We start from the raw sequence: 16,168 nt of genomic DNA, 5'->3' as shown, positions 1-16,168 counted from the left end.
AAATCAAACTAATTATATTTAAATTATAGATTAACAATTAGCTGGGAGTCCTCAAACAATGTATATATATAACCATGTTATGCTCTGCTGTTAAAATGAATCTGAGATACTAAATACAATCATACAGCTTTTGGCAATATTGTACAAGTTTCACACAGATAGTAATGACTAACATTGCTTTAGATAAGTGCTCTGAAGGCAACGCCGTTTAAGAATGAAGAGAGCGATACAGTCCTGCACCCCTTGTCAGCCTAGCGGCCGTGTTTACAAACAGAGCTGATGTCAGGGCGCTGGCTCCTGAGTGTTGCAAATAAACAGCATTCCATACTCCAAAGGGTGTCTGTCTCATAATCCCTGAGGCTGTGGCTGGTCGATAACGATGATTACAGGAAACAAAGAATTGGGTTAGGGATTGGCCCTGAACTTCAGCGCCTTTGTAGAATAGATTTAATTGCAGTGAAGCTCAGAAAAAGCACAGAGAATGGAAAACAAAACAATTCCCTTGTCTGGTCAGTTATGTTCATGAGCCCTATGACCCTCTGGATAGGGTAGCAATTCTTTAAAACATCTTGAGGAAACTTCAGTTACAATATTCTAAATTTTTTCTCTATTTATGCGGAACCCACGCATTAACTTTTTTCCTCTTTTACTGCTTCATACCCTTGCCTTTCTCACAATCGCATTTTTCCAAAACATGAAGACAGTACCTCATTCTCTTTTCCTCCTGCTGTTCCATATTTAATGTGTTTTCTGCTTTTTTATTCTCACTCCATAAGTGCAGAAAATGCATTGCTTACGTACATCAAACCTTCCTCTTCCAGAACTCTGGAAATAATCGTTAGTCATTTCAGGAGCTTCACTTTTTCACTGAGAAGAAACACAATTTACTCAAAACCCTATCATTCCTGCCACGTTTTGTCACACCCTGTATAAAGCAGGACTTTCCTTCTGCCCTTTCAGTGAGGGCCCTTAAACAAAAAAATTGCGTAGCTGAATGGACATTTTTCATAGTTTCCTTTTGCTAATATGAAGTAATAGCTTTATTATTGTTTCTGATTAGAGGACCTGGTGTAAGATGGTGGTAATAAGTTTTATGCTATTGCACATAAAACGAAAGAGAGTGATTAGGCTGCTAAGTGACTGCTAAATCAATCTTGAAAATACAGCAGACCTCCATCTCCCTTTGACGTGTGAGTTCCAGTTGGGCTAACGATGGCTACCGGCACACCGCAAGACAGAGGGGGAGCCCCTTCATTCATTTTGCATGGCTTGGCTTTTGTCAGGAAGACAACACTACAGACACCCGTGTAAATGATAGAACACCACCAACATGTATTTTGGGATATAACACAAATTCACACATTTTTCCAAAGCTGAGTGAATACATACTGTGTTATCTCTTGTTCAATAAGGACAGTATGGTGTGTTTGCTACTTGATTTCTTATGCTGATTGCTTTAAGTCTAGCAAAGGGACATCATCACCTCCTCCCCCGCCTCCTTCTTTTCCCTCCTGCTTAAGAACAACTTCTGGGATTGTCACTCCTTTTTCAGTCGACTGGGAAGCACCTTTTGTTGCACTGTTCTTGTCTTTCTTTACCTTAGTGATCACTTCTGTGTAAGAGATTTCTTCAGTGAAGGGCTCTGCTGCTGCGAGCTCAGAGGCGATGTGCGCACCGGCTTCCTGGATCCCCTCCTGACCTTCGGCTCCTGTTCGTTCTTTATTTTTTTTATGGATCTTGAACGTCTCCTTCGTTGGGGCAGCTTGTGAAATGGTTTTCTTGATCCTTATCCCAGATTGTTTCAGTCTCTCTCCTGACTGCCTGATCCTCTCTCTCCTCTCAGGGGTCACTATTCTAGTTCGAAGCCTGTTTACCTTCTTGCCAAAATTTTGTCTCGTCTTTTGGATATTTTCCCTCGAAAATGCCTTTTTGATATCATCTATGCGCCTCATGCCTGATTTCTTGAACTGGGTTGCTTTGCTTTCTTCGATGTAATATTCTTCATCGGAGGACAGGTCATCAGGTGGGAAGAAATCATCCTCTAGAGTTTCACCTGCGGTCCTCTCTTTGATGACAGAGAGAGATGAAGGACACTCGGTTTCCTCCTGTGAATGAAAGCACAGAGTCACCCTCCAGCAAGTGTGTTTTAAAAGGATGGCGATTCAAGCATTTTGTTAGTTGTCTTGTAGTTAATTAATGCTAACTGAAATACAATATTGTAACAAAGTAAGGTAGGCTTGTACCATCGTCTGTGATCTACACAGAATACAAATGGCAGAAGAAACCTTTGCCAAGTTCTGTGAAGACATCATACCTGCTTAAAAATTTCTTGTCAGTGCGGTTCTACCTGAAACTAATGAATGCCATGGTCCCATGTTTACTGGCCCCAGTGGGTTTCAGAGCAGATTTGTCTACGTCATGGGATTTTTTTGAGGATGATTGGCTTCTCAGAGATTGGACCTAGAGCTGTTATTCCTCACCAATAAAAGTTGACATCCTAGAGACAAAATAGGCTCCTGTGCCTGTGCTCACTGCACATTTTTCCAAATGAGTGCCTCAAGAAGAGCAGTAGCTTGAGCCTTTTACTGTCACCAAAACAATTGCACATTTTTGACTAACTGGAACTTAGCAAACATTTCTGTTGCTGCCCAGAAGGGGATGAACCCCAAAATATTAACTTACATGTTCTGTCTCCACAAGGGGACAAAATCACTAAACCGATGAGATGTTATTTGCTAAATCCAGTTCCATACAATTCACCCAGCACCTGCACCATTGCTGAGATGAACTTGACTTGTTCCATCTGGAAAAATACGACTCACCCAGAGCAAGCATCTCTATCTCCTGTGGTGAGTTTGGTGACCTGTATGAGCATGTGGTATTATATATTTATGTTATATATATGTTACATATTAGCTGCGTGTTTGGAAATGGTGACGATCCTAGGTATCTTAGCACTAGGAATGTATCTATCCCCTCCAAAGAAAGACTGCTAGAGGCCCAAAACTTGAAGACAGACAGAAGACTTTCAAAAGCTGTCCACAGTAAATAATTTACCAAGAAGCACTTTGTGGTTAAGGATGTGCAAAAAAAGGAAAAAAAGCTTATGGTAGTGGAAGGATTCAGTAGTAATATTTATCTGAACAGGGAGAATCTGCTAAGAGAGTTGATCCCCTGATCTGAAGACTGCTGTCTGCATGGGCATTACAGATTTGGGGCTCAATGTCACTGAGTCGCTTCTGCCTGGAAGTACTAGTATATGCAGAGTAGAAAGCCCATAACTTGTAGGAAGTGTCTGGGTGAGACAAACAACGCCAGCCCTTTCTTCCCCTACTATTTATGTGCACGTGCCTACGCTGTTTTCCCAAGAGGAGCAGCCCTTAAGGGTGTGGACAGGTACAACAGCTGTATGAAACTTCTGTAAGCTTTTTCCCATTAGTACTAACTACTTCAGCTGATTTCTGAGGCGTGACGGTGTCTGGGCTCTATCCTTAGTATTATTACCTTAATGCAGAAAATAGGAGAGATATTAGAATTGTGAACCTGTGAAGAATGGGTCAGCCTTACTGAATATTTTGCTGTGAACTGATTTCTGGCCAAGAAAGGTGTCTGTCATTTTTCACAGTAACTCATTAGTAGCAAGTCATGTTTAATGTTGTTTTACAGAGTACTAGCAATACGTAAAATAAAATACATTAAGCTATTTGGCAGATAAAGCTCACTTAAGAGCCTGTCATCATGCCTTGGCTTCATTAAAAACCCTGTTGTAAAATAGTTGTTAGTGCTTAGAAAAAATAGGGATGAGTTATGTTGCATTGATTACAGCAGAATGTTATTCAACTCATCTGTCAAAATCAGCAGGAACAAAACTACAATGCTTTGCTAATAATCATCTTCATTTACATGTGCAAATTAACATTAATTATATAAAGACTTCTATATATAAACATAATCCCTTCTTTTCTGAAAATGAACTAAAACACAGCTGGATAATAAATCATTCCTCAAAGTTTGTAAATTATAGCCCACTCCTTCAGCTGAAATGGTAACAAAAATGTTTCCAGAATGACTATTCTGAAATTTCAGAACATACAGAAATGAATACAATATGGTGAATAGGGTATGCTGTTCATATGAAGATTACTTTTTAAAAAGAAAGAAGGCAGAGAGACTATTTTCTCAGCAATATTTAATCTGTTTTCCTGTGGAAGAAGAGCAAAATTTGCTCTATGATTGACAATTATTTGCCAGATTTTTATTGTATTTAGCTTTATAGTTTGTTACCTAAAGAACAGAGGGCTTTAACTTCCATACACATGTGTTAGAATGAAGACTTATAAACAATAACACGTGAGATGAAGGCCTTGTAGACAAGACAGAGAAAGTAGAGCTGCAGGTCCTGAGGAACATTTTTCATTCTGCTGCAGACTCTAAGAATGATCTTTTACAAATCTCTGATTTTATCTTTTTTTTTTTTCCCCTTGATTTCTGCACACGTCTTGCAGAATCAAATGTAGCAAGGCTAAAAATTAGTGTGAGTTTCTGTCTCCGCTCAAGATTTCTGGATGGAAGATGTTACCAAACTGGAAAGTATTAGGGAAACTGGCTAGCACGTTAGGGGTGGTGTTCATAATAACAATACAGTGATTTAGGCTCAGTAGGAGAGCTTTCTCATCTGCTCCTTTTCTCTCTCCTGCCCCTCCTCGTTTCTTCTTATCACGAGGTATCAGTGGGGTAGAGAGAAGGTAGGAGCTCATCCTTCCTAACAAAGGAAGGATAAGTTTTAGCACCAGGTGGGAAATTGATGGGGTCAAAGCATGTAGCTACCAGCTCATTTATAGACTCACTAAAAGCAAAGACAAAACACCTGCTGATTTCAATTGCACAGGACAAAGCCCTAAACAGGGTGACAGCTTCATTCTTGGCTTGAAAAGCAGATGGGACTGGAAATAGCAGGACTGGGCAGCCCAGTCTTCTAGGAGGGTGAGACGGAGTTGAACAATTGGTGGTGCTACTTGTAAGCTTTTAGTTAAAATTCTACTGAAGTGTTTTACTAGGAAGGACTCTTATCTGCCACCACCTCCTCGTGGGAGGTAAGGGAGGATCTTTAAGCTAAATTTGTAATTGCTGAAATAAAATGAGGACAGGAGGTTATTGCACAGTAAAAGAAGATACCAAACTGTTGGGTATTTTTAACCTGATTTCTTGAGGAAAGAGGAGTGCTGTCATATGGTCTGTTTATTGGTTAATACAAAGGACAGTACAAAGGACATGTACTCTGTATCTACTGGTAAAAACCAAAGATATACACATGCCAGAACCAGAAATCAAGAAACTAATGTGTGGAAACTGATCTTTCCCCTTCCCTTTCATCTCTCCTGCCGGCTGGAGCACCTGGAGGGGGTGCACCTACAGAGGGTGCTCACACTGGTCCCGGTACGCTTGTTGGCCATATTCTCCTGAAAATTTAATCTACCACTCAACACACTGAAAACAGACCTGGACCTTTAATTTTTTTTTCTTCTCCTCCAAGAGAAAAGTGAGAAAATGAGCGATGTGATTGATTTGGAGGTCATCTTGGTTTCGTACAAAAGTGTAGCGTATACGCTCATGTTATGCAGCTCCCGCTTTCTCACCCCTACGCAGCCTCTCCACTAACACGTAAACATTTGGGTGTTTTCCACCAACTTGAGAATGGAGCTGCGCTCAGACATGAAGAAAGAAGCTCTCTGCTGAGGAGCTGGCTGTGTTGTGAGTCATTCCGTCTGTCTCCCACCTGATGTCTGTCCTGAGCAAACACAAGAGTGGCCCAGGTACCTTGCCTGTAGATCTGGACCTGATGTTTTTGGCAGGTGACGGGGGTGCTGAGAAGAGGGGTGTGTGTGTTATGAATGGGTGTAGGTGGGGAGAAAGGAGTCAGATTAGATGGTGTGTTGTTGAAACTGGAGATATTTTGGAAAAATGCATGTGTGTGGAAGGAAATGGGGTCTGGAAGGAGAAAGGCTTCAGATTCTGTGATAGCGGAGGAGGGACTGAAGGCATTGGTTGAATGATAAGGGAAAAGCTTGGAGACCTTTGCAGTTCAGCCAGGCAGGGAGAGAAACAGAGAGGCCACAAAGCTGTAAGTTTAGTTAGATCCACTGCTTAAGAAACAACTTTAACGAACAAAACTTAAAGGTATAACATCGTAACAGAACAAGTGTACAATTCAGGAGTGGTTGGTGCCCCCGGCACAGTAAGTTTGCTAAGAAAGCATTTTAAACCTGAAGTTCGGCTTTTCCTAGTTTTTGAGTATTTAGCTTCTCAAATATGCCTGGCCAAAGAAGTTTGCGTTTTTAAGGACCTGGCTGAATACAAAGTAAACACATGAGTAAACCTCAACTTTGATGAAGGAAGCCAGCATGGCATTGGTTTGAATGGATGGCTCTGGGGACAGTCACTGTTGAAACCCAGATGTTTCTAACACTGGCTTCCCAAGAAAATCTGAGTCTGCCATTGTCATTTGCTCCCTCTGCTCCCGTTTGAGTCTAATTCACAATCAGAAGCTTTTCAAAGGGACATGGGTCTTTTGCTGCACAAACTTTTCGGTGGCTGCCAAAATTCTGGCTGTTCTGCACCAGCGCATGAGGGCACTGACCAGGTTGCAGGCACCGCTGGCATGTCCTGATATCACGGGAGGGATCATGGCAGTAGCATTCTTCTCCCATAGGATACAGCAAAGCGTTTATGAAGGAAGGCTAAAGCATCTGCTCCTTGAACTACGCAAGGTGCAAGGTGCAGGCTCTTTTTCACCTCACAGACACCTTAAAAACAATAGGCAAATAATCTTCAATGTGGCAGTGCCCCTAATCAGTGTCATGAGACTCTTGAGGTGGCGATGCTCAGATAACTGAAAATTACAAGGGAAGAGAGACTGTCTCAGAATGTGCCTCCTTGATAACCCTGCCTGCACAGCCAGGCTCTTCTCATCTCTGGGGAAGGGAAGAAGGGAAATGGCAAAGCAAATCGCTTAGCGATGTCTCAGGTATTGCGCTGCCGTGGTGTCCTGGCAAAGATCTGCTCTGGTTGCACCCTTCTCTGACTGCCGCACTAAGGAGCAAATAAGGCAAGGGGGCTGCTGGAAGAGGAATGTCGTGCCTTCAGCGAGGTCAGGGAGGCTGTGCAAAGGCAAAAGGGTTATTACAAAAATTCCCTTACAAACTTGTTCGCTAAATCTCCACTCTTCCTCTTTGTAAGCACAGGTGGGGTCAATAATTAATAGCAGCAATAGTATTATTTTCATTAAAAAAAGGCGTGCTGCTAATTTAGAGTCCACTGGGTTCGCTAGACGAAGCAGTGACATACTGTCACTGGACAGCCATACTTCAGCTTATGTACAAACTTAGTGTACATAAGAACATTAACACTTTTTGTGATAATTTCAGTAATAATTTAATTGCATTTAAAAATAAAAAATAATGGGATATGAGGGCGTTTTAATGAATGTAGCAAGTTGAAGAGCTTTACTCCCCTTGCCATTTCATGCCTTTTTCCACATGTATTCTGGGTTTGTATTTCAAAGCCCAGACCGAGCTTCCAGAGTGGGCAAGGAGAAAAAAAAGATAATACATTGTCTTATGTGTATATATGCTATACATATATATATTATTATATATGTACAATATATATTATATCTATTATTTTATATATGTGTAGCATACATGCTAGAAACACTATAAAAGTTTTGCATTCTCTTTTCAAATGGCTTCAAAGTGTAACTCTAACAAGCTTTAATAAAGGCAACTGTTATCAACTCTCAACCGTCATTTAATTTCAGTTAAAACCTTATCAGAACAAAACTTTTAAAAATACAAAAAACAATAGCAGTGAAAAACAGAATGAAAAAATAGGTAATTAAATTATATATATATTTTAAAATCATATATTATACATATAAAGTTAGGTATATTTTATATATGTGTGTGTGTGTATATATATATATAAAATCAAGACTCAAAATGCTCCTAAAGAAACTGCTCACAGCAAAAGATGGGAGGAGAGACAGATGAAACTCCATAACTTGGAGTCATTGTGTCGGATGAGGAAAAGGTCACGGCAAACGATCTTTCAGCCCGGGGATGTGTGTGACAGGGAAGGTGCAGGTGATGATTAACATAAGCGCAGATGGGACCGGCGATCACCTGACAATTCTGAAGCAGAGCACGGAGCGGCAAAATGGTCGAAGGCCACCCAGCGCCTGGTCTGGCGCCGCTGCCGTGTCTATGACAACTGGTTGATGCGAATGACTGGCAGCGTATGGGCAGGAAACTGCATCGCCGCAACGTTAAAAAAAAAAAAAAATCCTAGGAATTTGCATGTTAAATGAACGATTTGTTATTCAAACCGGCAGCCAAGGTAAATCACTAAAACATCTCCCTGAAATTGTTCTCTAAATCAATACGAAACCACTGATGAATAACCAATTACAAATCATGCCGTACTTCTACTCATATTCTAACAGATAAGGGTGAAGCTTTCTAAATCTCAAGCGAGCCTTTCATTTGTTTCTGCAAATATGCCATTTCAAAATCTCTGCCATCAGGCCAAAAAACCTGTTCAGATGAGAGAGAAATAGCATTATTTAAAAAGGGCACCTAAGGGATTTTATCAAGTAAAGTAGATAGAGAATAAACACTTCAGCACGTAGGACTTTATGGCTAAGTGCTGTTGCTTGTATTTACAATTATTTTTACATAATGAAAAAGCAGCCTGGCCACAACAGTCAACCCCCCTCAGTTCTCATTTGTGAAGCCTAATGAACATCCCCTTTCTTTAAATTCTGACAGAAATTCATTAATTTAACCAGGAGCGTACAATGACTATAAAGGAACCCAGCTCCATTCTGTCATTATCTGACTGCAGCCAGCTACAGACAACGAGGAAGCGTTACCCAGTTATACCACATCACTCGGAGAAGCCCCTGGCTCCAGGCCACCCCATGCTGCATAAAAAGGACTACTGCAGCTCCGGGGGAACATTAAAGCTTCCCACTTACTTTGCTTTGCTATTGTTCTACAGCACTAGCCTAGGGAATAGTTCTGCAGGTCAGTCCGCAGGTTTGCAATCAAACTGGGGAAATTTCTCACCTCTGATTTATCTGTCGATACCAACTTTTTGTGAGTGGAGGAGAAAAGGTGCGATAAGACAAAAAAAAAAATAATGTTTGGTAATGTTTTGATTCATTCGTTCCTCACAAGGTGACTGCTCTTGCAAGCTAGCTAGAGCAGGGGAGCGCTCTCAAGTACAAGAGAAACTCCACCTTTCATCAGGCGTTGCTGAACTCGTCTGCCCAAGCAGACCATGTCTCCATATGAACTTGCTTCTGGACCCTCTTTCAACTCAATGGAGAGAACAGGTACTTGTGAAGCAGAAACTGTGTCCAGAAGTAGATGACTACAACAGGTCAGGCGAATCAGGCTCCATACGTTTCTGTCTGCTCGTTTGAAGGGAATCTATAGGCCAAACACCTGCGTTACTGATGTCTAATGCCTGGCAAGATGGATCCTGTCCCAAACTCTGAGCTTGCTGTTAATGACTTCACATATCCCTCCCATCCGTGCCTGCGCTGTTCTGATGAACTTTATTCCTGTGCGAAAGGAATAACTGCAATATTCAGCTATCTTCGGCACTACTGAGAATATAAAGGCCAACCGCATGTCCCCACAGTCAAGGCCACTCCTGGTGCTGGGCCTCAGGCATGAAAGGTATCACTGAAGACACGTGTGTGCCCACAGGGGCCGGCCACAGCTCCTGTCGATAAGTCACTCCAGGCAGCCTCTGGGACTGTGGGGAAGAGGCACAACACAAGAGGCTCACGATGTAGCTACGACCTTCTGCCAGCTTGCAGGCCAACCATAAGCAAAGCCTTGAGCGACTGCATCCAGTGCAAATGTAAATCAACATCAGTTGTTTCCACCACCCGTGTTAATAGGAGGAGAAAAATCAATGGCAGCCCTGAGAAGATGACTGCTTGTCCCTTGTGAGGATCGCCACGGAGGAACAGGCCTGGGGACTCCAGTTACACCAGACCCGTTGGTGTAGCGTCAAGTTTATAATCTGCTATGAACACAGTCCTGTGAAATGCGCAACCTTTTTCATATTAGGAACACAGAAACGGCCCCGCAGCTGCTTTTTAAATTTTTTTTTTTTCATTTCCTTTTCTCCTTTTTCCTTGTGAACACGTCCCTAGAAATATAGTTTTTCTTTAGCTGTTTGAAAGCGGTGATTTTTTTTCTAAAAATCCCAGGTAACTTATGATCTTCTTGGCTGCTGGCAGTATGTCGGTGCTGGCCCTGCCATGCCGCCGGCGGCTGCCGCATGGCACAGGGGCAGCTCAGCCCGTTGAACGGAGGGACCGGGCTTGATACTGCAAACAAAGGACTCCCACTACACTCTCTGACCCAACCGTTTGGTTTCTTTTGTTCCCTGGAATCTCGGCGAAGGCAATTACCTGTCCCAGCTGTAAAAATATTTATCAGGTTTCTGCCACACTCCAACAAAGGTCCTGCATCCTTGGGCTGCCAAGGCCTCTGTGTCTGAGGCCAGTGCTCTGCTGTCACAGGGAGTCAACCCATGCCATCTTATTTTCCAGTAAGTTTTCAAACTCCACTTTAATGGCAATTTAGGTTTTCTTCTCTCCTCCTGGGTTCTAGCAGAAGGCTTTGTCCAGACCTTCATGAGTCCAGGACTAAGAATCCGTTTCTGACCTGAGATGACTCATGGACAGTTTACACCCATTTTATCTTTTTGCTGATGGTCTTTACTGGGTTCCTCATCCATGCCCAATATGTGTATAAATGACAGCCACAACCTCTTTTAGCCTCTTTTCTTGCTGGACTAAACCAAGCTAGGACCTCCTGGTCTCCTCTCATGTACCAGGGCTCCCCATTGCTTTGATCGTCCTGCTAGCTGTTCTCCAAACCTGTTCAGTTTGACCACTTCAACAGGCAATGGGAGCTCTATGTGGTGGTCTGGGTGCACTCCAGAGTGTTTTGGACAAGGGCACTGGGTCTCTCTGTCACTTCTGGAACTATCTTTCCTGAAGCCTTTCTTGCCCACATATAGCTTTTTTAAGAGCCACAACATCAAGTGGGCTCTCAGTCATCTTGGGAGCAATTAATGCACCGTCTTCTGTCCTATCCAAACCGTGGGGCCTCGGAAGACAAACTAACAGCAAGGGCTTCTGCTAAGTACAGGAATTGACACTGTGTACACTTAGGTTACTCCAACTCTGAAGATGATTTGGTTTCTTGCCTCTATTTGCTTCTCTGGGCTGACAGCTCCTCATTTTGAGCATATTTTATTAGTACCCACACCTTTTTCTGTGCCAAGATCTTTAATGAAAATATTACACAGTTGACAAAGACAGCCTTAGAAGCAAACCCTTTCAGAAACTCATCACAAGCCTCACTTCCCATTTCAACACAATCCACTGTCAGCTGTTGTTTTCCCAGATTATCTGTTATGAGGTAACATATCAGGTACATAAATATGAGAAAGGTTAAAACCTCTCCAAATGTGAGTTACCTAGCACAATCTGCTCTCGATGAGCTATTTGACTCCGTAGTACGAACGATTCTGTTCTGCAGAGCCCCTTCTAAGCCTGCCATTCTTATGCCTGACTGACATCAGATGAATGGCAAGGGTTCAGATAATTTCCTTTGTCTTTTTTTTTTTTAAATAGAATTGTTATATTTGCTGTCTTTCATGTCATGGTTACTCTCACAGGTTTTTCTCAGAATAGCTGTAATTAAAACTCCATGCTGATGGATGGTGAGTTCGTGCACCAGGTCTTTTGGAGTGTCTTGAGCTCGTGGCAGCCTGACTTTTATTGCCACTTTGGCTGGAAGTGCTTCGACTTCAGATTTTCAGATTATTGTCCCTGTCTTGACGTCACCATTTTTACTTTCCAAGTCATTCTGCTGCAGATGGACAGTGGCCAGCAAAAGCCACTTATATTTTAATTTGTTTATGCTTACTATGAGTGGCATACAGAAGGCTGCTTCTGCTAGCCTCGCCCCGTGCGTGCAGTGGAGCAATCGCAGGGCAAACAAATTGGTTGTGACATGGCTGTGTAGACCAGTCAAGCCATAACCTTACTTGGTTTCTGACACGTCCACTGTGGCCGCCCACTAATTTTAAACATCAGACAGCAGTGAGTGAAACCACTGCCTGCGTCCCTTCATAGGAAGTAGTTACTCGTTTATGGCGCTTACGTAAAGTAATAATAGAAAAGAGCCCAGGAACTGTAACATGGACTTTCTGGTGCCTGTATGCTCACTTGCCGAACATGCAGAAAAGCAAATGAACAAGTTATTTCAGGATTAAAAAAAAAGAAAAATCCTCTTTAATTTCTGAATAATTAGTCAGAATGAGCTAAGTTGTTAGACACTCTTTGACTGCAGAGAAATGATAGCTCTCACAGCTGATTGTTCAGACTAACCTGAACAGAAGTGAACAGTGACCTGTGCAACTTATAGTGTCCTTTGCGTTCCCTGCTATACCCTTAGGGCACGTAGCACTCCCAGGTCAAAGACCTCACTAGAAAGTCTGAAGTAACCCGGCATTTTTAATCATGCAGTCAGCCTGGGGAGGAGAGCTGCCTGCTACCAAATCTTTTCCTTAACCATATGGCCTTTTAAAAATGAATGCTCTCCATTTCCTTAATCATTATGCTCATGGATAATCACTTTGTCTCTTTTTAATGCGAGGATATTGCCAACTCTTTTCATCATGGCTGAGGTCTCTTGGGACAATCTCCTCCAGCCAATGATCCTTTTCAACCTGCCTACTCCTTCTATCAAAGATAAGATCAAAGCTATCCACTTGAAAGAAAATCTTTAGGATTTAATTGGTGTTTCCTTTTTCCTCATATGCCGATCTTCTGGCAAAAGTTAGAACTAAGGCCCACGTGTGGTCACCCACGTCGGCATTCAGCACCGGCTACACACAGGTCATTGGCTCCATCACAATGTCCCAAATGGCTCATCAGAAAAAAATCTCACTACAGATGAGCTGTCAGTCACAACCACCAAGTAAACAACTTGGTTATACCCATTTGTAAAATATAGTGCAGGGAGTACGCTGATTAGTCTGTAGCTATTAACAGAGTACTGCTCGTAGCCAAGCTTCAGTCATTCAGGTCTTGGCACTCCAGCAGTACGCTTACACTGGTGTAAATCAACAGTGTGAAAATCACTACACTTGTGTGAAAGAGACTGTCACAAGTCTACCTGTGCCCTAAAGCTTCAGTGCACTCTTGACTACCTAGCGTGTCCCAGCGTTTGTGGAGCAATGCAGTTCTCCTCCAGAAAAGTGTTAAATGTCAGACCCTAGAGGGATCAGCATATCTGCTCCTCCTTCTCCGTGCAAGAGGGAAAAGGTTCTTCAATCTACCTTACAGAAAGGATGGAATTTAAAGAGGAAGTCAGGAAGTCATTCATATTCTTGCTGGCAGTTCTCAGCTACCGTAGGAAGAGGAAGCTAGAAAGAGAGCAATCAAAATTGCTGAAAAATACCCTTCCTGAAAAATACCAACTGAGAATTAAACATACAGAACAGGGTGCAGGTCATTCGGGTCTGGCAAAACAAGCAGAGAGTTCAGAAACTCCTACTGAAGGTGATTCTTAGAGAAAGTATGCATTGTGACAGCCACCTTTTGCATGAAATACCTGAAAATAGCAACAGCTATTCTTTATTACTGTGTGTTAATGCACTTTCACCATATTTTACTGCATTTTAAAATAAGCGTCAACTCGTGTCTTGCTAGGAGAAAAATTTACATTATGTACTGAATACTGTTTTAAAAAAAAACACATTTCCAAAGCATTGATTCTGCTGCATTCATTATGGTAAAGGCCCATCAATGAAGTGGCATTATGCCATTAACCAGGGGAGTCAGAGATATTTATTACCTCTAGCCGGGAAATGATTTGCAAGGAAAAAGCAAAAGTGCCTGTTTCCTGTCCCATCATGATGGTGCAGCTTGCAATAATTGTAATAATAGGCCAAATTATGTCTGTGCTTTCTCCTGAGCATCCATAGTAAGTCATTCAGTCAGAAAATCTGGGAGGCACAATTTGGCTGTGTAAGGTACTAACATAACATTAACGAGGTAACATTTCCTACCTTCAGCTTTTAGCCTTTTTTTTTTTTTTTAGCTATTTTTTCCCAGCAGTAGAAAATGAAGCAGTTAAGAAAGCTAGATTATGCAGAAGAATGTCAGCTGTGTACGGTGGTGAATAAACTCAGTGAAACACACAGCTCCATTCATTGCAAGTTATTTATGTACATGCTATTTATGTACAAACAGATGCGAGCCCAGGGTGTAAGGCTGGGCAACGGGGGCACATCGTGTTACCGACGAGGGCTGGTTATTTTCAACGCCTAATGATGAATACGACTCAGTTGAAAGAAGCTTTGCTGGTATGAAAGAGAAAACTATGCTTCTGGCAAAAGATTAAACGCTCTTACTTTCTATTGACTCGGGGAACTGGGAGGTTTCAGCAAATGGCAGGATCAGGCCGTTAAACAAGTGGGTTTCACTGCACTCGGTAGCAAGCGACGGACCCCCCTGAGCTGCCTGCACTGTCTACTTGTATGGATGTAGACAAGACCATGCCGTTTCACAAAACTTCTCTTCAAACACAATTGTTTATAAGAACAATGAACATTCTAGAATGAGGTTAGGGAAAGAAAACATATGATTTGCTTGCCCACTGTGGTTGGAAGAACAGTGTTGGGTTAAAACATTTCCAAAGGAGAGCGTGCAAGGGACTATTTGCCTTCATGAAGGGCTTGTGGGTCTGAGCTTAATTAGTGCATATACTGCTGTAGACTGAGACAATGAAAAAAAGCCCCAATTTGTCAGCACTATGAAAGCCCGGGCAATGCAGCAAGTTAAATAAACCATACGTTTTAACATTAGTGTTAGAGGAAAGTCTGTATTCTAGGAAGCCTGCAAGCACTTTTGCTATTTGGACTTCTACCTAATATGGTGAAAAAAATAACAGGGATGAATGTCAGGCATGGTTTCTATGACAAGATTTACAGGGACAGCCTCATATTACCTTTCGGACAGGCAACAAATAGTCCTTGCTGATCTGCAGTTAATCTTACCCGACTGGCTCAGAAACCTACCAACACTAATAATAGACCGTGTGTGCCGCCGCCAGTAGGTTCACGCTGAAAGGCTCTGCGGAGCGCAACTCAGTGTTAAAGAAAGCATAAAATAACTCTCATGTTGGACAGACTGCCTCTTTTGGTTCATTAAGCGACGCCTGCCAGCAGCCACCAAGGAGGTGGCACAACGACAGCGCTACGAGAAATTAGGTTTGCGGTTACCTGGTAGATTACGACCCGGAATTTGTTTTTCTTCAGCATCTCCTCTTGTTTGGCTTCCACCTTCCGCACGCTGGCGCTCTGCCTCTCCACGCGTGCCCGCACCTCCTTCACGGTGGAGCTGACTTTGCGGGTTTTCTCCAGTAACTTGTTCACCGTGTAGCCGGTATTGCCGTGAGCCTGGGCAAGCTTTAAAATGTCGATCTGTATGGTCTTGACGGCGTTCTCCATCTCCCGGTGCCTCTCCTCTATCCTTTTCTGGCTGGCCTGCACGCTGTCCACAATGTTGGCCACTTTGTCCAGGACCGTCACGATGGTGTAAGCCGCGTCTTGTTCTTCCTCCTCCTCGGTGACGCTGGAGAGACGATTTTGGTGGGTTTTGTCAGCCTCCGGGGTGATTTCGCGGCGATCCATTTTGCCTGCCTTCGGCCGGGTGGGCAGCAGGCGAAGTTTGGGTGATCCTGCCAGGACGATTCTGGCGCTGCTGCTGGGAGCCAGGGCGACAGCTGGCTCCGGCGATGCTCGAAGTGGGGCGTGAAACTCCCCTCCTGGAGCTGGGTCAAATACTTCTGACTACAAAATATCCACACATGATTGTTCGGATACTTTCAGCAACATGACACCCCTAAAATTAGGAAGCAGTGTCTGGAAAGGAACACACATTTAAAGGGTCACGCTTCTGTACTGATGAAGTTATTAGCGTTAATCCAGGAAAGTTAAGTAACTTACTAATTAAGCAGGAAAGCAAACTTGCATATTTTGAACGATCTACTTTTGTTTTCGCGTTAGT

General features: G+C 42.8%; 1 protein-coding gene across 1 annotated transcript; it reads right to left on the bottom strand.

Moving 5' to 3' along the window:
• CAVIN4 (caveolae associated protein 4) lies at positions 1-16,165 on the bottom strand. Its single transcript, XM_063326332.1, has 2 exons — positions 15,382-16,165; positions 1-2,105 (listed from the first exon to the last, which is right to left on the bottom strand). Exons 1-2 carry the CDS (start codon positions 15,790-15,792, stop codon positions 1,443-1,445), a joined length of 1,074 nt encoding a protein of 357 aa, XP_063182402.1. The 5' UTR covers positions 15,793-16,165; the 3' UTR covers positions 1-1,442.
• Positions 16,166-16,168: the final 3 nt, after the last annotated feature.

This window comes from Chroicocephalus ridibundus, chromosome 2 (assembly GCF_963924245.1).
Source record: "Chroicocephalus ridibundus chromosome 2, bChrRid1.1, whole genome shotgun sequence".
NCBI lineage: Eukaryota > Metazoa > Chordata > Aves > Charadriiformes > Laridae > Chroicocephalus > Chroicocephalus ridibundus.
This window is presented reverse-complemented; position numbering and strand designations above follow the sequence as displayed.

Coding starts and splice junctions, on each gene's coding strand:
- CAVIN4 (XM_063326332.1), bottom strand. CDS start 15,792: ATGGATCGCCGCGAAATCACCCCGGAGGCTGACAAAACCCACCAAAAT. Junction 2,106..15,381: donor TCCGGGTCGTAATCTACCAG/GTAACCGCAAAC, acceptor TTTCATTCACAG/GAGGAAACCGAGTGTCCTTC.